General features: G+C 37.1%; 1 protein-coding gene across 3 annotated transcripts; it reads right to left on the bottom strand.

The window, feature by feature from the left end:
• Nucleotides 1-836: 836 nt before the first annotated feature.
• LOC140940843 (xylosyl- and glucuronyltransferase LARGE1-like) lies at nt 837-22480 on the bottom strand. 3 transcript variants are annotated; one of them, XM_073389807.1, is made up of 24 exons: nt 22136-22480; nt 18422-18568; nt 18269-18327; nt 16970-17141; nt 16552-16586; nt 15968-16063; nt 15578-15661; nt 15259-15336; nt 14560-14691; nt 13632-13727; nt 13422-13451; nt 12775-12881; nt 9670-9757; nt 9212-9316; nt 8260-8347; nt 7626-7750; nt 7354-7469; nt 7203-7239; nt 6535-6641; nt 5502-5574; nt 3470-3594; nt 2810-2908; nt 2565-2668; nt 837-1759 (listed from the first exon to the last, which is right to left on the bottom strand). In XM_073389807.1, exons 1-23 carry the CDS (start codon nt 22251-22253, stop codon nt 2578-2580), a joined length of 2208 nt encoding a protein of 735 aa, XP_073245908.1. In that variant the 5' UTR covers nt 22254-22480; the 3' UTR covers nt 837-1759; nt 2565-2577. The 3 variants fall into 3 exon arrangements, with proteins under 3 accessions (XP_073245908.1, XP_073245907.1, XP_073245909.1); XM_073389806.1 differs by having other exon boundaries at nt 837-2668; XM_073389808.1 differs by lacking the exon at nt 15968-16063 and having other exon boundaries at nt 837-2668.
• Nucleotides 22481-24410: the final 1930 nt, after the last annotated feature.

Genomic DNA, 24410 nt, shown 5'->3' with positions numbered 1-24410 from the left:
GCATCATATAACATAATTTTGAAGAAAGATAAAGAATCATCTTTTGATCTGAACTGACAACAACAGGACTTACGGTTTTGCTTTTCTCGAAAACTGTCTTAGTTCAATTGCCAAATATGACAGCAAAACAGCAAAAAAACAGCCTCGTCCCCAGGCCAAATCGCGTCATCCGATTGAGTTTGAAGGGTGACGTCACATCAGGAATCGTTGATGACGATTGAGAACGAGGCTGGCAAAAAAAGGTTACCATCTTTGAGCCACCAGGGTATAAATAGCTGAAGTTTAAACCAACACCTCTTCTCCCATTTTACACCCAACAACAGTCTTATCACCTTCTTGATGATAATTATGACGACTTCTCCTTCAACAAATCAAGCTTGCCTACTCATGATCAATAGTGCAAGCTGGTTATGCACTATATTCAAGACTGATGATCCAAACGCATGTCACTGACTCACTCAGAAACTTCATTAGACTACAACTACCACATTGCCCAACGTAAGGGAATCGAAGACACTCTTGGATTATGGATTCCGGATCACAGATTCTTTGTCGTGGAACTTGGACTTCGGATTCCGGATTCCTTGAACTGTATTCCAGATTCCAAAGCCCAGGATTCTAGATTTTCTCGGATTCCGGATTCCACAAGCGAAACTTTCCCGGATTCTGGAATCCAGATTCCATCATATGTGGAGAACCAGAATAGAAAGCGTTTCGCATGTCCTTAAGTACAGTAATAGCCATAATTTGCATAAGAAAATAAAATCCTGAAGCAATCTGGTAGTTGTAACTAAAGCTTCACAGGATTAAAGTAAAAAAAAATAAACTAAAAAGAATAATACCAGCAATAGATTGTACAATTTTTAATAAATAAGGAGGGTAACTGTATAAAGTTTCGTAAGCATTTCAATCAAACTTTTGTACATTATTATGATTCACTGATTGTTTTTACTCCAATATTTTACAAGCAATTGATTCAACAAATTAAAATATTACTAACATTGTCTCAAAAATCATTTATAAAAATAAGACAACTTTTTTTGATTATCTCCAAAGTTGTGTTAAATAAATAATAATATCAAAAATGAAAAATTATACATGTATATATTATTCAAATTAATCAATTATCGTCACTACCAGTGCATGAGAAACCTGCGAACTAAACTTCCAAGCACGAGGCGAAAAGTTCTGTGAATACTTATATAAAAAATCTGAATAATGCTCGAGATAGTAAACTAAACTCAGATGAAGTTCTACTGTATGAGCAACTGTATTCTGCTAGGATTCTCTCTGTAACACTTCCAACATAATACAATGCAACAATGAACCTTTTGCAGCACTGACATTAGCCGGTATTTCGAGCATTCAATAACTCCATGGCTACCAACATTAAATAATTTAGAGGACCTACACATTGTTAGACTACACGCCCTTGAAGGAGACGCTGCCGGTGGTAGTCTGTTGCAGGATTATCATCAACTGTAGGCAGTAAAGTGATACAAATGGCTGGAGAAAGTCATGCCCCTGCACTCTCAGTTTCGTAGGCCTCTGTGTTACGATTTCTCAACTCAAGCATCCAGTGAGGTACTTATAAGGGAGGTCTGGGTTTCCTAATACAGACTTTCTTCTTTACAGGCTTATGAATCCTTACATGGATTTGAGAGAGGTTTTTGGAACCAACATAATTATCTATAAGACCTGCCTCAATTTCTCTTCAAGAAAAAGTCTGTCGACATAACAGACAATGAAGTCTTCCTCACTGAATGTGAATTAAGAAAGGTTATTAGAAAAAACCCCTTCTCCTTATAATTCCTTCACCCTAAAGCCAATTGCGCAGGTATGTAGTGTGTGTGGTCCGAGTTAGAAGATCGCATTCTGTGTTGTAAACGGAAATTTACATGGTACTCTTTTGTATATAGTTTCAATAACATTTTTATATCTTACTACAACAGACCAGATATGGAAAGGCCTTTCAGCTTCCTGATTGGCTGTATAATTCATAGAGCAGGATAAATAAAACTGCATATGGTAAAGCATTTCTTAGTTGTGGTGGAATATAATAATATGGTTAATATTCACGGCTGCCTAGGTAAAAAATACAATTCACATACAGCTATACTTTGTCTAGTTATCATAAATTTAAAATAAATATTCTCTGACAAAAAAGTGCCACCTAAACCCTAATTTCCCTAATTTCATACTGTACGCTTTATTGGCCTTGGTTTATTGTCAACTAAGGAATCATTCCTGCTTTATTAATCTATTCACTGGCAGTGACTGGCATAGCCTTGGTCAAGAAAGTTGGGATGAAAGCAAAAAGAGGAATGAAGGAGGAGGAGGAGGAGGAGGAGGAGGAGGGAAGAAAAGGAAACCTCCTCCCCCCCTCTTCCTTTTTTCTTGCTCTCATTTAACACTTGCGACGCAGGCTATAACTGGCAGTGCATGAATGTGTGACTTGTATGACGAAACTAATAACACTTCCTCTTAAATAACTGAGTATAGTAATTATTATTATTATTATTATTATTATTATTATTATGTATAATATTTAGATGACAACAAACCAAGAAACTGTTGTTAACTGTCCATGTCTATCTCCACTAATCTTTCTCCACCATATTTTGTCGCCAGATCTTGAACAAATTCTTGTTTCAATTTATTTAAGCACCTGCACAGAAAAAATTGTACAAAAGAATCAACAAAATTGCATCAAGAAAGGATTTAAACCATGACATTTGTAAAGCAAATAATGAGTTGCATTCAATTTACCAAAAAGGTTTTTAATGATCTTAATAATAAAAACACTCACTTTCTGTACAAAGAACTTGACCTAAACTTGAAAATGTCGAAAGAAGGTGAGTGTGGCATATGAACAATAAAAACGTTTGGCAACACAACAAACTCGTACCTATGGACAAAAAAACATCAATGAGTGTGTTTTCAAACAGTCAAAATGGGCCCCCTGAATTTTCCACCCCAGTGTGGGAGAAAGATGGGAAGAGCACCAAAAAAGGAGGGGATAGAGAGAGGAAAGAGGGAGGGGTTGGGTAAGGTAACAAATCAGGAAACAAACTGAAAAAAGGGAATTTTCACTTAAGTGAACAAGAATCTACTTGCTGTGGGCACTTTAAGATCCCCTTCACTGTACACTATGTTGATGGATCAACAAAAAGTAATAGCAATAAATTTCTTGCTACTCAGACGAGTTTCATGAGAAAAATGCAATGTTACATTATTATCATTATAATAATATGACTAACACATTGTCACTTAGTAATTTAAAAATATTACACTTAACTATGCACGTGGTATTATTGCAAAGTTAAATGCCTTAAACATTGCCCTTAACATAAAAGAGGTAATCTATGATAAAACCTTTAGCACCGCAAGCTTTCAGTTCCATTTTGGAATCTTTATCAAGTGATGGTGTTCAGCATTTTGTCATGTAAAAAACAAAAAATAACTTCACCCTTGAGCTTGCAACTCCATGATGTGGGAGACTTTGTTCCATCCAAATCCAACAAACCGTTTGTCATATCTGCTGACATTTCTCTGTACCACCACATAAGGTTCAAAGTCCTCTTCCCATTGTACCTGCAATGGACAATAATCCTTTAAACCCAAATATCATAATTCAAATTCTCATTTTCTTTCCCCATATGTTTTCAATAGAAGTAGTGGGGAGAATTTGTTGAAGTATCAAAAAGATTCATCTTCCCTGATCATTAACTCAATTCTCGTGACCACTCAGTTTTCTAAAGCATTGATATAATAAGGAGAAATTTCATGCTGATCACTCCTCTATTCTAGGGTGTAAAGGGTTAATAGGCTCTTGGCAGCTAGTAGTCTGTCAAGTGTTACAAAACTGCCATGTTGGAGAGCAAGGGATTCACTGGGACAAGCCAATCAGAAAGCTCACATCATTGTATCTCTTGCTCTCTAGGATGACGGTTTTGTAACACAGGAATGGCTAGCTGAAAAGGGCCTGTACAGTACCGCAAATGATCCCCAACCGCAAATGATCCCGAGACCGCAAATGATCCCCAAAATGGACCGCAAATGATCCTCGACCGCAAGTGATCCCTAAAGTCGACCGCAAATGATCCCGTGAAAACTTGAGGAATGGAATGGATTTTATGGGACTGATTACAAAAAAGGACTGATTATAAAAAAGAAACCTTTTTCTCTCGCCTTTTAAAGAAAAAGGGAAGGAGGACGCTACATCTCAGGTCCATTTATGCAAGGCGAAAAAAAAAAAATGGAATAAATCTGAAAAGGTATGGTATTAACCGTATACTTCTTCCTTTGTCGATTGCTTCAATTTTCTTTCAAGAATGTTTCGTCTTTTGAAAAATTTAAGACAGGCAGGACGTTACGCAGAAAAATTATTTTAACGCCTAGAAGCTCAACATTTCTATTCAGGAATACAAAGCCGGGCACCCTCTACAAGAGCTTTATTGACTTTACTGATCTTTTTGAAAGCGTGAAATTAATCAGCCAGAATATTTCATTTTGATTTTTCTCTGAAGTGTTAATTTTACGTGATAAACAGCAAGACATTTGTTCGTAACTTAGGTGCCCGTTACGAAACAAGACATGATTTAACATAAACACAATTCAAAATGCCCCCGAACTTATCAATGTCCACAGGTTTCGGTTTATTTCGAAATAGCAACTTTCTTACATCTCATGAACGTGTTGTGAATAGTTATATTAGCGTTTTTATGTATATTCATTTTTTGTGCTTTGCTGAAGACAGTTACCAGAAATCTTAACCTGGTAATGAGAAACGCAAAGCCAGGGTAGTTATCGCGTGACAAAACATCGTAAGAAACCGTCACATTCCCGGACTTAAAGAAAATCGCTTATGATTATTCGGATCCAGGGGGCACTTAGGAGAAAATTAAACAACCTAAAACCCTTATTTAGCGGCAATGAAGAGCACTGTATTTCAAAAGAGGTCAAAGGAAATGCTCTTGGATCAAAGGGCAAATCATGCCGACCAGAAACAACAATAACCGCAGAAAATGCGTGTCATGACCTCTCACTATGAAATAAGCAGCAAAAATCACATTTGCTCAGACAAAACGTTTTCCTCAGAGGTATAATCTACCCGCCAGAGCCGGAAAAAAGTCATTGGAGCAAGCAGCATTTTAGCGTGAGGTAAAAGTCGTGTGTTGCCTACCTACTTCGTTTTTACTCTTGAATGATTTTTTTTCATTTAGTTTTTATTCATATATTTATTTGAGAAGTAAAATTTAGCTTTTAACCTGACTTATTGTAATAATAATAAAATCGACACGATGATCCGCTAACTTGAGTCCAAGTCATTCCTATTTTTCTTTCGGGATCATTTGCGGTCGACTTTGGGGATCATTTGCGGTCGAGGATCATTTGCGGTCCATTTTGGGGATCACTTGCGGTCTCGGGATCATTTGCGGTTGGGGATCATTTGCGGTGCTGTACAGGCCTATTGCACATCATTTATTTTCATTACATACCGTGTATCGAGTAGTAGCAGTTCTCCATTTTGCATAATTTGTTGGTGCGTGGCCCTTGCTCCATTCATGATGCCTGAAGAAAAGAAAAGAGATTAAAAATAAGGAGCAGACAACTGCATTACTAATCACTTTAATAATTTTTTTTTGTTCCCCGACCCACACCACCACACCAGCCACAGTCATGAAAAGCAAAAGACCACATTTTGCAGTATTTTACACTTGATGGAGGTACTGCAGCAGCCTGAATTTCAACCGCCTCCTCTGCTCACTGAGTCACTCTGGGAGGGAGGCATGTAATACTGTCTGGTGATGTCACTATCAAGTATGAAAATTATATGACCTAATAAATCGGCATGGCAACAAACCAGAGCCACTACCAGGTTTCTGGGTATAAGTGAGGTCACTGGACAGTATTAACACCAAGTGCTTTCAGAGGCCTTTCTTTCTAGTGACTTAGAGAGTGGAGGAGGTGGATTAAATTCAGGTTATTACCATAGCCTTCAAGTCATGGGTTCTGAGGCCCAAAGAAGAGTTTAAAAAATTAAGCAACAGCAACAGGCTAGTAGCAAATTATAGAAGTTTGTACTTTGTTCCGAGGCTGAGGCAGGGTTCATGCAAAAAATTTTAACCATTTTTAAAGAACTTTTCAAGGACCACCAACCAGGAACGTAACATCACAGATTGTACAACAATGCACATTCCCAGTCCATTCTAACAGGACTTTAAGGCTTGAACTGTTTGCTCCACCAACCTCTCTAGATTTTTCAGTTCACTTGTCTTAAATTGATTGTTAATTATTGCATAAAACAAAACACGCTTTATGTAAATCAACATCAACTTCTCTGAGCTATGTTTTATATTCTGTCTTTGACAACCAAAAAACATTAAAAAACGCTTTCCATGCCACTACATTTAAAGCTGAAAAAAATTCAAGGACTTGCATAGAAATTCAAGGACTTTTCAAGGACTTGCATAGAAATTTAAGGACTTTTCAAGACTGTGTGACCCCCGTGAGGGGTATTTATCTACCTACCGAAATGTAAACATGGTACCAAGGTCCCACATTGACAAAAGCTGGGCTTTGGTCTTGGGAAATGTCACCTTGTAATGAAGACTCTCAAAAGCAGGAACAATGAGGGCCTTGAGGAAGGAAAACCATCAAGTCATTCAATTTATGCTTCATCTTAATTCATTAGCATTTAAGCAGAGTTTTCAGTAGTACATACACAATCACAAAAAAGTTTGGCATCTGTATGGTTTTCTTACAAAATGAAATTTTCAAAGGCTCACAGAAACAAAATGATAAAGAAAGAAATGCCAGAATGCCAGAAAAATCCATTTCCTGTGGTAATTCTTAGCCATTCACTTAAGCTTTGTTAAAGCACTAGATCTAAATTCTTTTTTAATTCTTTTCTCTTCTTTTTTCCTATTAGTGGCCCATCATAGTCCACTTTATTATTAAGATTTGAAGAAGATAGAAATCTACTGAATTAATATCCACCTTTATCCTTCAAAACGTTACCCAAAAGAAGAGATAGGACACTTAGAAGTAAATGCCATTTTTCAGTGGAGTTCATATTTGAATGGAACAATGGTGAAACATTAACCTTACTAATCAGAAATATGAGGAAGGCTAAATAAACAATATTCCCTTGTTTCAGGAAATATAGAAATAAATGGTTGACCGCTAGTGATACAGACCTTCTTATTCATATTCGAAGACATTTTTAAGGTTTGTCTGTCAGAAAAAAAATAGAAAGAACTGGCATTACATAAGATTAGAACTGATATATAACAGAGTTTATTTAACATGCATGATCACGATACATTTTTTAATTGTTTTTTAACATACCTCAAAGTGGTGTAAGTTCCTGACACTGGTACAAAGTCAATGTCACTTAGAAAGACAAAAGGAGTTCGAGCATGTTCCAATGCTATATTTCTCAGGTAATTCACAGGATAGAATTGCTGTAAGACAAACCAAAGTTGGTCAGCTGGTAAAAAAAAGCAAGTGAGACCAGCTCCAGTTATAAAGTAGTTTCACACTGCTGTGTTTACTCTTTTCCAAGTAGTTTTGCTTTCAAAGACCACAAGAAGTGACAATGACAGTTAAAAAGTACTTACTCCTTCCTTGAAAACAATGTGATATCCAACATTTCTTCTATTGACTAGCTCTGAAGAGCTCTGCACATAGCTCAACAGAAGTTGTGTCTCACTATCAGACATATACAAGGCCAAACTTATTGGACCTGTGAATAGACGAGAAATGTGTTCCAAGTTGAACCTCTAAGTTTCGCAAAGAATAGCTTTTGAGAAGGCTGGTTATTAGTCACTATACACATAGTAACTGATTTTTTTTAGCACCAGAAAATTGAAAGCTACTGTAAAAATGACTGAGCAGTCAAAGTTTGTTGATGAGGAAATGACAACAGGCATGGAGGATTTTTTTCTGTTTTCCTAAAGTTCGCGGCCAAGAAACAGGAATTAAATAAATAAAAATTTAGAGATAGCACATCCACCATGTGGTTCTTTGTCTACCTGATTTCTAGTCAAATTGGAATTTGGAAATGTTGGTTTTTGAGGAGAGGGGTAACCTGGAGTGCCTGAAGAAAAACCTCTTGGAGCAAGGGAGAGAACCAATGACAAACTCAACCCACATATGGCATCGACACCAGGATTTGAACCTGGGCCACACTGATGGGAGGTGAGTGCTCTCACCACTGCGCCACCCTTGCTACCCAGAGCTTCTAAATCTTACCTTCCCAGTGAAGGCATAGTGTTTCAATCATCTGAAGTCTGTCAATAGAGAGCTGTACCACAAGGGTTACATCAAAAGGATCTTCAACCTGACAAAACATAGAGATGTATAACAAACTGATGCCAAAAAGATCTAAACGCCTGCCACAAACACACTAGGGTGTATTTCATGACACTGTGTTATTAGGCATACAGTAAAATTCCGAAAATGAGTCCCTCCAAATATAAGCCCCCCAAACCAGTAACACAAAAAAACCCTCTGTTAAATCGCCCCTCCAAATATAAGCCCGCTGGGGGCTTGCACTTGGAAAATTGTCCTCAAATACAAAGAAAACAAAGCAAAAACAGTACATTTACCTCCAACTATAAGGCGAACTGAATCAATTTTGAAACAAAATTTCCCTCCATAGATAAGCCCCTCAAAAAGAGCTTTTGAAAAATATAAGCCCCTAGGCTCATTTTCAGAATTTTACAGTATTGAATTTGTACGTTTGAGTCCAGGCCTCTCGTAAGTGTTGTCTTTCCAAGTGCAAAAACCTTTCTCCTGCAAAACATTTCTGGGGAACTTAAATCTAAATTTTCCTGGTGGAGCTTACCATGTTTTACGCCTGTAAGTAGCACAGCAATGACTATAGAAAATTCTATTGAGAACCCTGTGATGACTGCTTTTGTGGGGCATTTGCAACTTTAGGATTAATGAAACTGGACATGCTTGAAATGGACTAGGCCATAATATTAAACCCATTTAGTAAGTAAGCGTGCTATTGCTGAGTAGGTTGGGCAAACGAGACAAATGTTAGAAAATATTTTTTTCTTGTACCAGTTGATAAACAATCCCCAGATTTGTGGAAATTTTATTATCTGAATGAACAAATATGGCACAGTCATAACAGACAAAAAAAAGGTTGTTTGTTGTTTTTTGTTGAACATTCCCTTACTGACTGAATACTTACTGGTGAAAAATCGTAATCCATATAGTAGAGATGGGTCCTGTGAATTAAATCCTGTTCTTGTTTGAACTCATAGCAGATATCTTCATTATCTGTATTACCTGTACTCTGAATTCAAAAATAAACAAGAAAATTAAAAGGAAAAAATGTACTGTCATAAAGGAAACCTTCAGGTAATGGTTGCAGACATTAGTTTTCAAAAAATTAATTCTCTGCCTTTTCCCCAATAAAAATAAAATCTCCCTGACAAAAAACAAAAATTTTAGGATTATACAGTAGTGGTCTTCCCTCAAAGCCATTCTGTCCATTTTCCAATCCTTGTTCTTCAATGAAAGACACCCCTGACAGAAATGTGAAATGCTTCAGTTTTCCTTGCCTTTTATCAATATATATATTTCTCTTTTCACTAATTCAACACAAATCTGTGAAAAATACTAAATAAGTTTAATACTATATAATACCTTTTCAAAAAGAGTCTGCTGAGATTCGACTTCCTTTGTAGCTTCGTTAATAGTGTTGTCAGCGTCATTACAGGGAAATATCCATCGCCTAAAAAGATGAAAGATATTGTCACAAAATAGTAGTAAACACAATGACGACAATGATGATGATGATGATTATCATCATCACCATCATCATCATTACATACAGTTTCCTTTGTTTCCATGAATTGAAATGTATCAAGTGAATAAATAACAAAAGAAGATACAAATTGGAGCTAACAATAACAATAATCATTATTTTTTTTTTACTTCCAAAATGGAACCCCTCACTGTAATGGCAGAGATGGTGGAACAGTGGAACAGAGATTGTAGAAAAGTAAAACCGAGATGCGGAACAGTGCAACAATAATGCTGACAAAGTGGAACAACAATGGTAAAACAGTAGAAAAGATATGGTGAAACAATGTAACAAAGATGGTGGAACAGTAGAACAGAGATGGTAGAACAGTGAGGGTGGAAAAGTGGAACAATGATGGTTAAACTGTTAAAAAGACATGGAGCAACAGTTGAACAAAGATAGTGGAACAGTGGAACAATGAAAAGATGAACAGCGATGGTGGCACACGAGAAGATTCATAGTCGAATAGTGCAACAGTTATGGTGGAACAGTGGAACAATGATGCAACAGAGAAACAGTGATGATGAAACAGCGCAACACAGATGGTAGAATAGGGAAACGTTTATGATGAAACAGAGGAACAGTGATAGTGGAACAGTGGAGCAATGATGGTGGAACAGTAGAACAGTGATAGTGGAACAGAAGAACAGTTATGGTGGAACAGTGGAACAGAGATGGTGGACCAGTGGAACAATGATGGTGGACTAGTGGAACAGATATGGTGGAACAGTCGAACAGAGATGGTGGAACAGTGGAATAATGATGGTGGAACAGAGGAACAGTTATGGTGGAACAGTGAAAAAGAGATGGTGGCACAGTGGAACAGATATGGTGGAACAGTGGAACAATGATGGTGGAACAGTAGAATGGTGGAGCAGTACAACAGTGGAACAGTTATGGTAAAACAGTGGAGAAGAGATGGTGGAACAGTTGAACAATGATGGTGGAACAGTGATGGTGGAACAGAGGAACAGTTGCGGTGGAACAGTGGAACAGAGATGGTGGAACAGTGAAACAATGATGGTGGAATAGTGGAACAGAGCAACAGTTATGGTGGAACAATGGAACAATGATGGTGGAACAGTGAAACAGTGATAGTGGAACAGTGGATCAGAGATGGTAGACCAGTGGAACAATCATGGTGGAACAGAGGAAGAGCTATGGTGGAACAGTTAAAAAGAGACGGTGGAACAGTGGAACAGACATGGTGGAACAGTAGAATGGTGGAGAAGTACAACAGTGGAACAGTTATGGTAAAACAGTGGAGAAGAGATGGTGGAACAGTGGAACAAGGATGCTGGAAAAAAGGAACAATGATGGTGGAAAAGTAGAACAGTGATGGTGGATTAGAGGAAAAGTTATGGTGGAACAGTGGAACAGAGATGGTGGACCAGTCGAACAATGATGGTGGAATAGAGGAACAGTTATGGTGGAACAGTGGAACAGAGATGGTGGACCAGTGGAACAATGACGGTGGAACAGAGGAACAGCTTTGGTGGAACAGTGAAAAAGAGATGGTGGAACAGTGGAACAGACATGGTGGAACAGTGGAACAATGATGGTGGAAGAGTGGAACAGCGATGGTAGACCAGTAGAAGAATGATGGTAGACTAGTGGAACAATTATGGTGGAATAGTGGAACCATGATGGTGGAACAGTGATAGTGGAACAGAGGAACAGTTGCGGTGGAACAGTGGAACAGAGATAGTGGAACAGTGAAACAATGATGGTGGAACAGTGATAGTGGAACAGAGCAGCAGTTATGGTGGAACAGTGGAACAATGATGGTGGAACAGTGAAAAAGTGATAGTGGAACAGTGGAACAGAGATGGTGGACCAGTGGAAACATGATGGTGGAACAGAGGAACAGCTATAGGGGAACAGTGAAAAAGAGATGGAGGAACAGTGGAACAGACATGGTGGAACAGTGAAACAATGATGGTGGAACAGTGGGACAGCGATGGTGGAACAGAGGAACAGTTATGGTGGAACGATGGAACAGAGATGGTTGAACAATGGACCAATGATGGAGGAACAGTGGAACAGATATGCTGGAAAAGTGGAACAGATATGGTGGAACAGTGGAACAGTGGAACAGAGATGGTGGACCAGTGGAACAATGATGGTGGAACAGTGAAACAGAGATGGTGGACTGGTGGAACAATGATGGTGGAACAAAGGAACAGTTATGGTGGAACAGTGGAATAGTAATAGTGGAACAGAGGAACAGTTATGGTGGAACAGTGGAACAGAGATGGTGGACCAGTGGAACAATGATGGTGGAACAGAGGAACAGTTATGGTGGAACAGCGGAAAAGAGATGGTGGAACAGTGGGACAATGATGGTGGAACAGTGGAACAATGATGGTGGAACAAAGGAACAGTTATGGTGGAACAGTGGAACAGAGATGGTGGAACAGTGGAACAATGATGGTGGAACAGTGAAACAGATATGGTGGAACAGTGCAACAGTGATAGTGGAAAAATGGAACAATGATGGTGGAACAGTGGAGCGGATAGTGGAACAAAGGAACAGAGAAGGTGGAACAGTGGAACAGAGTTGGTAGAACAGTGGTAAAGTGCAACAGAGATGACAGAACAGTGGAACAGTGATGGTGGAACAGTGGAATAGTGAGGGTGGAAGAATAGTAGAAGAATGATGGTGGAACAATGGAAACGAGATGGTGGAACAGTGGAACAATTATGGTGGAACAGTGGAAGAATGATGGGGGAACAATGGAAAAGAGATGGTGGAACAGTGGAACAATGATGGTGGAAGAGTGGAATAGAGATGGTGGAACAGTGAAACAGTGGAACAGTGATGGTGCAAAAGTGGACCATCACTGTTCAACTGCTCCACTGTTCCACGATCACTGATGCCTTATTTATAACATTATGCTCAGTATGCTTTGCTAGCAATAACATTTTTAGTGCATTGTTATTACCTCAAGAAGTTACCATCATATTCCAAGAATGTGAGGTAAAGGTTTCTGAAGAACTCTCCATGTTTGTTCTTTACCAACAGCTTCTTGGGTGAGTTCCAGTGGATAACCTAAGAGTAAGAGTAGAATTTAATTAAAAACATCAAAGGGCAGCAAATCAAATAACATGAATAAGTAGATGTGACTGAATGGAATTGAGGCAAAGTTAAACTTGAAAGAATACTGGCCAGTGGTGTTGATTGTAGTGGAGGACACTCTACAGAGGAAGCTAAGGTATACGTTGAAAGGGTTTGAAGACTTTACAGTTGAAGTTGGTGACATTCCAGGTGGAATTAAGCCTGTTTTGCATCTAAACAACCTTCTGACCTCCAACCTCTAGGACACCTACACCCATCCTCGTTTATTGTTGATGAGTTTACTGAAGAAGTAAACTCTGTATTTCTTCAAAACGAAATTTCTCACTATTGTCTTCATCGCCTTTGAGTGTTAATTTTCTAGAATAAGGCATGTTAAATTTGACTTCTAAACTTCATTTCTGTTGACATACTAGACTTTGAGACACAACAGAACTAAAAGCAGTAGAAACCACTGCAATGAAGTACATTCAAAATCAAAGCAAATAACTAAAGCATTACTGACACATGTTTTACCTTCAGTTCAGAAACATCCTTGTAACATGTCTACAAGCAGGAAAAAAAGATATCACTTAATTTGAAGAAAGAAAAGGTGTGCAAAAAAATTTTTACATCGAAAATTAGGGAAATATCACAAGATGTTCTTGCACAGAGCTCTTCAGTAGGAAAGAAAGGATAAACAGCAGTTCAGATGCCAAAGGGCAAACTAGAAAGGTCTATACATACTGCACTACGTGTGTTGTCCCCAAGTTGTACGTTCCATGTACATGGTAGTTTGAATACCAAATGTGGATGACTCTTTATCACTGCATTAAATATGTCCTAAAAATATATAGTATTCCTTTGAGTATATTTACAAAACATTTAACTTAAAAATTTCAATGATACAAAATATACCATTATCCTGTATTGAGCTCTTGTTAATACTGATGAATTGCGTCACCTTAAAATTGCCATCATTATAATTACTGTAAGTTCTAAGAAAAAGTTGGTTAAATAGGCCATTCGCACAATGGCATCCTCCTACTGCTACTACTGCCACTACTACTACAAAAACAAAAGTTACAGGAAGAATTTCACATGCCATATTTATTCAAAAACACATTAATAATAATAACAATAATAATAATAATATATAATAGTAATAAAAGCTTTATTTATACTGGAGAAATCTATCAGCATTATACAATGCTGGTCTTCCCAAGATGTTCAGTAAACAAAATTTATAATAATATTGTTCTACAATTACCTTTCAAAGACGCTAAAAACTGCTAACATAAGACTACTAAAAACTGCTAATTTAAGAACTACTAAAAAATAATTAAAAATATTACGAACCACTAAAAACTATTAAAAACACTAAAAAAATCCAACTAGTTACACTGTACATTTATGATTACTAATGTCACTGTTTCTCAGTTGTTTAAAAAGATTAAATTTAAAAGAGCCTATACTAGTTGTTTTTCTAAGTTCTGTAGGGAGTGAGTTGCAGTTTCCAGTCACTTGCCCAAGCAATTTGGAAAGTCTTTCTTCCTGAAGAAGTCTTACATTGTGGTACGTCAAGAGTGCCTTGGTTCCGCAGAGTAATCCACAAACCAGATTTTGTAAAACAACTGTGCAATGTATAAGAGGAACAAAGTGATGAACAGCTTACTTGATCAGCCAGTGCAGTGGACAGCATGTTCATGAGTTCTTTCTCAGCTGTGAGTCTCCACAGGCTAGCCCACTTAGTCTGCCGCAACTTTAAAAGGTCCAGTAGGATAACACCAGTGTTGAACCCTCGGCCCTAAAGCACAAGCATATCTTAACTCATAACATTACAACACCTGTACAAATTGAGTCCTCTATCACAATAATTATTACAAAGCACTTATAGACCCTATTTTTATCTACTCATGAATGCAAGACCTAAACTGATACTGTTTAACTGCGGCAGGACTATCTCAGACAGTAGAGCACATGATTGCAGAGGCTGACGTCACATGTCCAATACCCATGACGAGACCAAAACTCAGAGACTTAAGAATATTAAACTGAAAGATGAAGGTACTGCCTTTGCCCTGAAAATAGCCACAGCTTTGCATGGCTCAGATGACCATGTAAAATGGCAGTCCTGTCTCCGGCATGTCATCAATTAATACTTTTTGTGCTAAAACTAATACTTTATTTTCAGTATATGGAGTCTTGTATTTTATTTGTTTGTGTGTTTGTTTTGTTCATTTTCGGCTTTTTTAAAAAGAACATGCTGTTTTACATCATGATTAATTTTTACATTTCAGGGTTAAGAATCAAACTAGGATGAAACAAACTGAATTTCATTTTACACTACAACATTTGTTTTGTGAGAACTCACCAGTGCAGGCCAAGGTTTATGGTTTCTCCACAGTTTTCCAAGGTACCAGTCACTTTGATTCTCCACCAGACCAATCGCCTGCACAAAAACAAGAAAGATTAACAGATGATGAGATGATAACTAACAATAATTCAATGAGGCTGAGCATGATCTGAATGGAGATAGAAGAGGAAATTATCTGCTGAGGCCGATAACACCCTCCTCCTATAATGTAGTAAACAAGCTTTTTTCTGTAATGCATAGAAACATACAAAGAAATGACTACTTCAAAATACTTGACTTCAAAACCAGTGAATTTGAACAAGAAATCAGTGCTGACCTTTTTACCCGTGAGCTGATCAAAAATCCTCCACAATTCAGCAATATCAGATGCAAAAATAACATCAGTATCAAGAACAACTACCTGTAAAGTTAAGTTTAAACCAAGAGTAAATCAAAAATGGTGCTGTGATTAACACAATACAAATTCGTTCTGCAAAAATTTAATATTTGGAAACAAAAACCACCTGCAACTGTTGGGACTGCAGAAAAAACAAATAAAACAAAAAATTATGGCACTAGATTTCAACCATACAGTTGAGTGTGCAAGAAATCACCTCAACCTAGTAAGACAATATTTTTTCTTTATATAACTAGGTAAATTGTTTTAAAAGTAACATTAAAGTATCATTATTGATTTTTTTGGGGGCGTCCACATGCAAAAACTTACCTTGTCCAAGGATTGTGGAATTGCTTCAGTAAGAACCAACTTCATTAACCCAAAAATTCCAGAGTAGTGTTTATTTGGTATCCAAGATACTTTCTCCTGTAAGTTGAAAGATCCAAATAATGATCAGTACAATCTTTCTGGATAGTTACTGAGTGGTTTTTCATTTAGAAGAAGGATAGTCTAACCTAACAATGTAAAAATCTGAATGTAGATACATCCGCATTGGGACACTCCCAGCAATTTTTTGGCATTGGAATAAAAACTGTATTTTCCACAAAAGATTTGGTCAGTATGGTCCTCTTAAAGCCTTGCCCCCTTAAATTTGGTTCAATATTTTTGGAAAAGATAGATATAGCTTTAGACGTTGACATCTATCTTGTGCTTTCATTAATATCAAAACCAGAAGTGTTTGCAAGCAAGTGATCTGGAAACACTTACAGTATCAGCATTAACACACAATTTAATGCTCATCACAATGTGAGAATCCCAAAATAAGTGGCTGGACTTTGCAACTTGGCCTGTTTTTAGATTTAAGTAACTTTGAGTTCTATTAAACAATACTGCTATAAATATTTAAATTATACCTTTAACTTTTCTGTACTGTAAAAACTAGTGTCAACTGAAAGAAAAAGAACACTGGGTCAGCCTAGAATGATGCATACAAATGAGTATGAACAAAAAGCAAACTGACGAAACTACTATTATTTTCATTTCTGCAATATGCTTAATTAACACCCAGTTTTCAGTATGTACTCCAGTTTGTATTAACAGTTGCAAGTTCCACCCTCTCTGGTGCTTAAGAATAATAATAATATTACTGCGTCATCAAGGCTTTATAAACAAAAACTTTTCTGCCTTTCTGGGAATGAAATTAAAACAACAAAATAAGTGCTCCCTTCAAGTTATCACCCAACTTCCCTTCTCTTGGCAATCTAAACATGTACCCTGAACACCATTTTGATCTTTTACAGTACATAATATACTTTTCCAACATGTTCTTGCCTGCCGTTATTTCCCAAGTTTTAAAGAGGACAGTTAAAATCTTCTCTGCAATGGCATCTGAGATGAAGTGGAAGTGCAGAGGATTACGGCGATGAAACAGAATAGACTTTATCAGTGTGACAACTTGCCGGCTTGCACTGTGACCAGCACAAACCACTGCGATATGAATAACCTGCAAAGAGAACACAAGTAAGCCATGTGAGCCAATGATACATGTGCCAAACCACAATAATGTTAATATTGAAAATCTGTTGTCCTTGCTCATTAGTATTAGGTTCCACAGGTGTGAAGTACGATGTTTGACTTTAAAGCCTGGTTTTCACTAGCGACAAAGTCGGAATCAGAGTTGTAATCTGTCCCTTACAATCAAGGTTTCCAGAGTCACAAGGAGAAGTGGAAGAACTAAACCAATCACAAAGTGTGGAAATGAAAACTGTGATTGGCTAATCCTTCCGCTTATATTTCTGACTCTGACAATCTGGTTTTCGCTAGATCGTAAATGACAGTCATAAGCGGAGTCAGAAGAAAATGAAACGTTTCGATTCTGCCAGCTCCAATTCCATCACGCTTATGACTCTGCTTACAACTCTGACTTTTTATTTTCACAAGGTCATAAGTGCTCTTATGACGCAATTTACGATTCCGACTCCGGCTTTGTCGCTACTGAAAACCAGCCTTAAAAATAGCCACCAAAAAGTGTGTACGTTTTACTTCCTTTGCGAAGCTACAGTCATTCTTCATGCTACCATTTTTACTCAACAACCCCTGAAAAGTAGAAGTTAACTAATTCATAGGCAATATAGTGAGTGGCCAATTTCTCGCCTGAAAATTATCACCTGATAACAAAAGTTTACATGTTTCAGATTACAAAACTACCCATGCACATAAATTTTTAGTGAAAAAACAGAAGATTATAAACAAGAGTATTTTAGAAATATATTATTTTCACGATAATGCAAACAATAAATTGCTTAGTACATAAATATCCCACACTATGAGTTGTTCTCTTTGGTTGACTTAAGCTTGGATTTTAATAATAAAATATAAAGCCAAAACAAACGAAGACAAATATGGTAAAACTTTTAAGGCCAAAAAATATTGACAGCAGCTTTTCGGATATCTAAGATTTGACTTAGATTATATATTATCAATCATACTGCTCATGACGATATGAACGTTGACGTGATCCTTGCAGTTACAGTAAAAACCGCTTAACCTCAAGAAAATTTCTTGCTTGACTAAGATAAGATTTATTGGATTTGTTCTCTACAAAACATCATGTATGAAAAAAATTCCTACCTCACAACGGTATGGTCTTAAGTCATTTAAACATGATGTAGTCTTGTTCTCATTTGCAACTGTAATAAAAAAAAAAAGGAAAAAGAAAAAAAGTATTTTTAAATCATAAACAGAAGGGTGCAAATAACATATTTTTCACACATGAAAAAGTACCTTGACTGTCCCTTTCATATATATCTTGCAATCTCTTCTGAATCACTTTAAGTTGCCTTTTCAACTCAGCATTTTCTGCCTGGACACTTTCAAATTTCTGAAGCAAAACATGCCTTCCATCGGCTTTGGGTAATGAAGGATCTCCCTCTGTGAATTACAAATTAAATAGATTTTAGGTATGCAATGCAGTCTTCAATCAAAAATAGATCTCTAGGGAGAGAATATGTTTTCACTTTTTGTGCACTTGCAATTTTTTTCAGCCTTCTATGTCGTACAGTATAAGCACAAAACCTGTGCATAACCTGTTTTGTCGAAGAAAGTAAACTGTGATTACTTGTAATTCAGAGGCTTTATATTGTACTACAATAAAAGTTAATCATACTAGCTAAAATATAAAAATGTAAAAAAATTATCTGCTCTCTTTGTCCTACAGGTAATAGACTCATTAAACAAATAGAATCTGTCAGGATTCTTCCTTAGATTGTACTTGGGCTGATTAATGAGTAGCCTTGGCGAATAAGAAGTGTAAAGGATAGTCTTTAAAACTTCATCTTATCCATGTACTTAACACAAAGGTCATCTCTTCTTTTCTTTATTCTTGCTATCTTTGCTATTTGCAAGGCCTGACTAAGCGTCAGGATGAATTATCCTCAAAGCCCTCTTTTTTGCACTCCCTTGATTATTTAATAGTCCAGAATAGTCTGCCATACAGGGACAGCATAATATTCTAATACAGGTCTTACTGTACTAAGATAAACCTCAAGAATGTTATTTTGGGCCACTCCAGCCCTAAATAATAACCTACGAGAGTATAGCCATTGGAATCTATATTAGTTATTCCATTTAAGTTTATTATAATGCCATATAGCATGCCAAAGACTACCGAGGAAGAGAAAATGGAGTGTTCACTTCTTGCATCAGGGAAAATAATTTTTTTGACGCAACAGGTCACACTTCACCTGCGTGTTATGTAGCAAGCCAATCACCATGATTACCCCTTTTTTGCAAAAATTCTTTGAACTAGGAAAAAAAAAATTGATACAATAACAAGCAACGACTAAGGCATGATAGACTCTCCTTGTTTCTGAACTGAATCAACAACTCCCCTAAACTGACAGACGACCAACATTTTGATTTAACTGACAGTTGGCCGATTGTCAGTAAGCAGTTGGCCAGCAGTCAGCCAACTGTTGGTCAACTGTCCTTCAACTGTTGGTTAACAGTAGGCTGACAGTCTACCACAATGAGCATTCACCATTTGAAGGCTGACAGTTACCCAGTGAAGAAAGAACATAGACTTGACAGTGTGCAAAGAAAGTAGTGTCCCAGAGACTAGGCTAGGGCTGGCAAATTTTGTGGTTGGGATAATGGATTCTAGGGATTCTAGGTTTGAAGTGAATTATTGATCAACATATTATTAATTATATGGGCTAGTAAAAATTGTCTTTTTTGGGTTAGTATACCCTTAAGACAACTTGCCTGAAGGGCAAGCTGGAAAGTTCCAGAACTGTCATTAAGTGTCATAACCCACAGCAACTATTAGGGTTGATCAAAGTGGAAAGCTAAAGATGATACTATCTGCTACAACTGACTCAGAACTTATAACAACAACCCCAAGTTCCATTGAGTTTCTTTGCACCTTTCTGGTGGCAGGAATGTGGACTGTTAGATATAGACTTCCTTTCAGCTTGAAATAAGAAAAGCATATGACTTGAGCTTTGGGGGTGCAGACCATGAGCCAGATTTAAAGCTGTTGTAATCTCTTGATGATTCTCAGTGTCAATAACCCATTTTTAATCTAACCATTCTTCATTATTTTTTTCTTCTACTCCTTAGGAAGTATAGAGGTTTAATATATTTTATTACCATTATGAGAATACCTTGCTATCTGCTCAATCAAAATTTAAGAAGACAAATAATACAAACAAGCAGTCATGCTGCAGACTACATTTCTTGCAGTTTGTTTGCTTTGAGATGAATAATCACTGGGGCTATTTTAAAAAACATAAAGGTATGCTAAAGTATAACTCAGCAGGAAGGCTAATTAAGTTTCACAGCAGGGACTCACTTAACTTAGGGAAAAAATAATCTCCATTCAATGTGCACACACAATCTATAGAGCAAATAATAACAAACTGAACTCTCTCTCTTTCACTTCCTTATAAGAGGTGCTATTCCATGGAACAAAGGATCACTATAAAAACAGAACAGACCAGTTCTAACAATCAAGCAGAACTTTTTTAAAAATTATTCTATTCTATTCTATTCTATTGTTTTATTCTAGGATATATAGCTTAAAAGAATGTGGCAAATAAACCAGCAAGTATAAAACTATCTGCATGTTGGAGAAATGCACATACCCCCTTACTAACAACAGCTGTTTGTCTCTCTAGTAAGATTATATGTCATGCACGACCTTCCCAGACCAATTATTGCTTAGTGTGAATAATAACTTTAATTAACATTTTTCATTGAGTTTGAAGGAAATAAAAACACAATCTTTTATACAGAATCTTGCTAATAAGCTAGATGGCTGGTACATCAAAATAAATAACACCAAATAATCAATATCTTTTTTAATGAACTGTTTTGTGCCACTGATATCTTATCATTAACTGGCATATTGAATACCAAGTCTAAATTTTCAAACTAATATTGAATGAGAGAGAGGATTTTTAAGACAGAACTGCAAGTACATCTGGGATTTCATACAGTAATGCTTCCAAGAGGATTTTTCAAAAGCCTTTCATCATTTTCAACCTAGTTTACCCTAAAGAGTGATTGAACAATCTTCTTCAATAGAATCTAAACTTGGGAAAGTCCTTTTAATTACCCACAAATCATATCACATGCCTGTTCTAAAACAATTTTTCGCATTTTTATCACCATAAATATGATCCAGAGAAATGATATCCTTGTTATCTTTGAGAAAAAGAAATGACCAGACAGCCACAATAATATTATTGGGAAAACATTAATAGAAAATCACTGGCTGAAAGCTTTTTTGAAGCCCCACATACCTTCCTACTGAAAACTGAAAAAGAAAATATTCCTTGAAAAAGTTATACAGCACTGAAATATTTTGAAAGTACTTTAATTTAAGTGTAAATTGGATAACAAAACAATGATTTTAAGAAGTCCACCTTTAAGTTTTAAATCATGCTCTTGTACAGATGGCTATAGGGATTAGCTGCCGTATCGGATAAACTCATGTCAGCTGTTAACCTCATAAGAAAGTTTTAATTTTAGAAGTAAGTCATCTTGGGTGACAACTAAGGAAGATAAGGATCAGTTGGTATAGAGAGCTGCCAAATTATCAATAACGACTTAAGGAAATATTAAATTCCAAACTTTGAAACTCAAAAAAGCTCCAAATTTTAAAGTCTTTGGTGACGCTTTTTCTTAAAATATTTCGAAGACGTAAGCGTGGCTGAACGCTGTACAAATTTGTGTGTGTTGGAATTAAATTTTTTCATTATTGAGTATTTAAGTAAATTAAAAAGGGAGTAATAAGAAATAAAAGCAAGCGTGTGTTTACTCCTAAAATAAGGGAAAACATCAGTTCGCTTTTCAGTGGGCAATAATTTCAATCCCAAATCAAACAAATCGAACATAAATCGAGTTGGGACGTGCGCTACATGTCACTATGAAAGATAAAGACAGTGCGGATCACTGCCAATAACTACCTAAATAACTATAAAATGCGTTCGTTACCTTTAATGGAATTATCTGCGGGTGTAATCCACCACAACACAAGCGAGGAACTCAGAGATAGCGAGAGCAAAACTGCGATGGTCCGAATTTTCACAAATCCCATGCCGGCAGTCAACATGCTATCTCGAACTTCTCTTGGCACAAATTAAGAATATTGAACGTGTTTTCCGAATGTAACTCGCCACCGCACTTGAAGAACATCATTGGTTCAGGATATTGGACGTCTAATTAGCAGAGTTGTGCATAAAGTGCTATAAAAACATTTACTACGGAAAGGCCTGCCATTACGTGAGCAAATGTCACATCTCGAATTGTTTATGGTACGCGCCAAATGCGGAGTACTAAACGTGCGCGAGGCACTGGTAACTGATGACGTAGATGATGGGGTGTAAGGTGGATGGAAGGTGTGGAAAGAATGGTATGTGTTGGTAATTGTGTTGGTATGCTACGCCTACAGATTGGATCTCTTTTTGAGTGTTTTAAATTGCTCAAATTACCGAAAGCGAATCTGCTATTTTGTCACTTTTAAACTGGAAGATATTACATAAGGATCATTTTTCAGGTAGGATGAGTTGTCTAAAGGGTCCCAAAATTAAGGACACTGTACAGCTTTTTTCACTTAATTTTTTCCTTTCTATCATCAGTCCCTTTAGCATGGAGATGATAATGACAATACATGTAATGTCAGGACCCGGGAGGGGGGTACTTTGGGAGTTTCTGGGGGGGGATGTGCCGCTGGGACCCTGGAACCCTTAACCTATACCAGAGCTAGTTCAGTTGAATTTTGCTACCCTATACTAAAGTAAACTCCCCTAATCCCCCTTATCCTAGAGTAGCTGTTTTCCACAAACTACTGAGGTCACTAGCACAGTATAGCCAAAACAAAAGCTTATACCACAATCCCTAGTCCAGATAAAAGCTTCAACCAACTGATCAGTTTCCTGTCATGCTACTAAAAAGAAATTCATTTATTATTATTATTATTTATCATAATCATTATTCATTATGCAGGGTTTGCCCAACCTTAATACAGCCCTTAAACTAGTTGTTTTTTAATATTAACTAACTGCTTTGAAACAGAAATTGTTACCAAAAACCGAATCAGCTCCTGCAAAAACGAATAACAAGGGTACTAACATTTAAGAGAGCAAAGCATCAGTCACATTATAAAGGAAATTATTGGCTGTACAAGTTTCAACCTCTGTAGTGAAAAATTCAAAGATCTGCTCCTAAAAGGTTCCCATGCAGCTAGCCTGTTCCAGGCTCTCAGATAGTGGGAAAGACGTGAAACTAAAAGGCATGCAAAAAGTTGGCGGGGCGGGAAAAAGGGAAAAGGAAGGGAGAGCCTGTAATCATTTCTTTTACGACCCTCTTCCGCCCACTTTTGGCACGTTTGAGATAATTAGATTTCAGCTGTCAAACTGTTGAAATATCCAGGAGTTGGAATCTTTCTCAAATTTCTTGCTAGAGTATTTCACCCAGCGTTAATCCCTTATGCAAGCATGAGCAATTTGGAGTGCGAAAAGGGGGTGAGTAGGCAGAACACAACTTTTACCTTGTGCCAAAATGCTGCTTGTTCCAATGGATTTTTTCTCTTTCAGGTAGATTATGCTCTGGAGTGGTCTACGTTTTGACCGAGAAAATGTGATTTTTTGCCACTTGTTTCATGCTGAGGGCGTGAGAGGTCGCCACCCTTGCTCTCCCCAGTTTCCTCCCACTTTTGTTTCAAGTTTGCGCTTTCTCAATTCAGCGGACCCGACTATCTCACTCGGAGCCTGGAACAGGCTACCATGCAGCATGCAACTCTCTCATACAATGTAAGTAGTTAAAGGCAACTTGCAGGGTGCAAAGAAAATCATTTTTACAGCTTGCCTTTCGGGCAAGCTGAAGCTAGAGTTTACTAGCCCAGACGTCATTTCAAATAGCCCCAAACCTTTTTGACGAGCAGAATTGATTTCAGTTCTTCTGTTATTCAAATTCCTCAAAAAACATCACTTGCCCGTCAGGCAAGTTAAAAATAGAATTCACTTGTGCGATAGCAAAATTCACTAGCCCCGGGCTATCGGACACTACTTTCTTTGCACGCTGACTTGTAATGCAAACCTTCCAGACATATCTAGGATTTGTCTGAAACTGAATTATTAGCAATTGTACCAGATGGTGGTACAATTTTCCATACAAATAAAGAAAAAAAAAAGTTGCTATACATGAATGAAGTCCATGCTATCTGAGACTTGACAAATAATATTTACTAATTCAGTAACGGAGACAATAA

This window comes from Porites lutea, chromosome 6 (genome assembly GCF_958299795.1).
Source record: "Porites lutea chromosome 6, jaPorLute2.1, whole genome shotgun sequence".
Lineage (NCBI taxonomy): Eukaryota > Metazoa > Cnidaria > Anthozoa > Scleractinia > Poritidae > Porites > Porites lutea.
The sequence above is the reverse complement of the archived record's forward strand: the minus strand, read 5'-3'. Positions and strand labels throughout refer to the sequence as shown.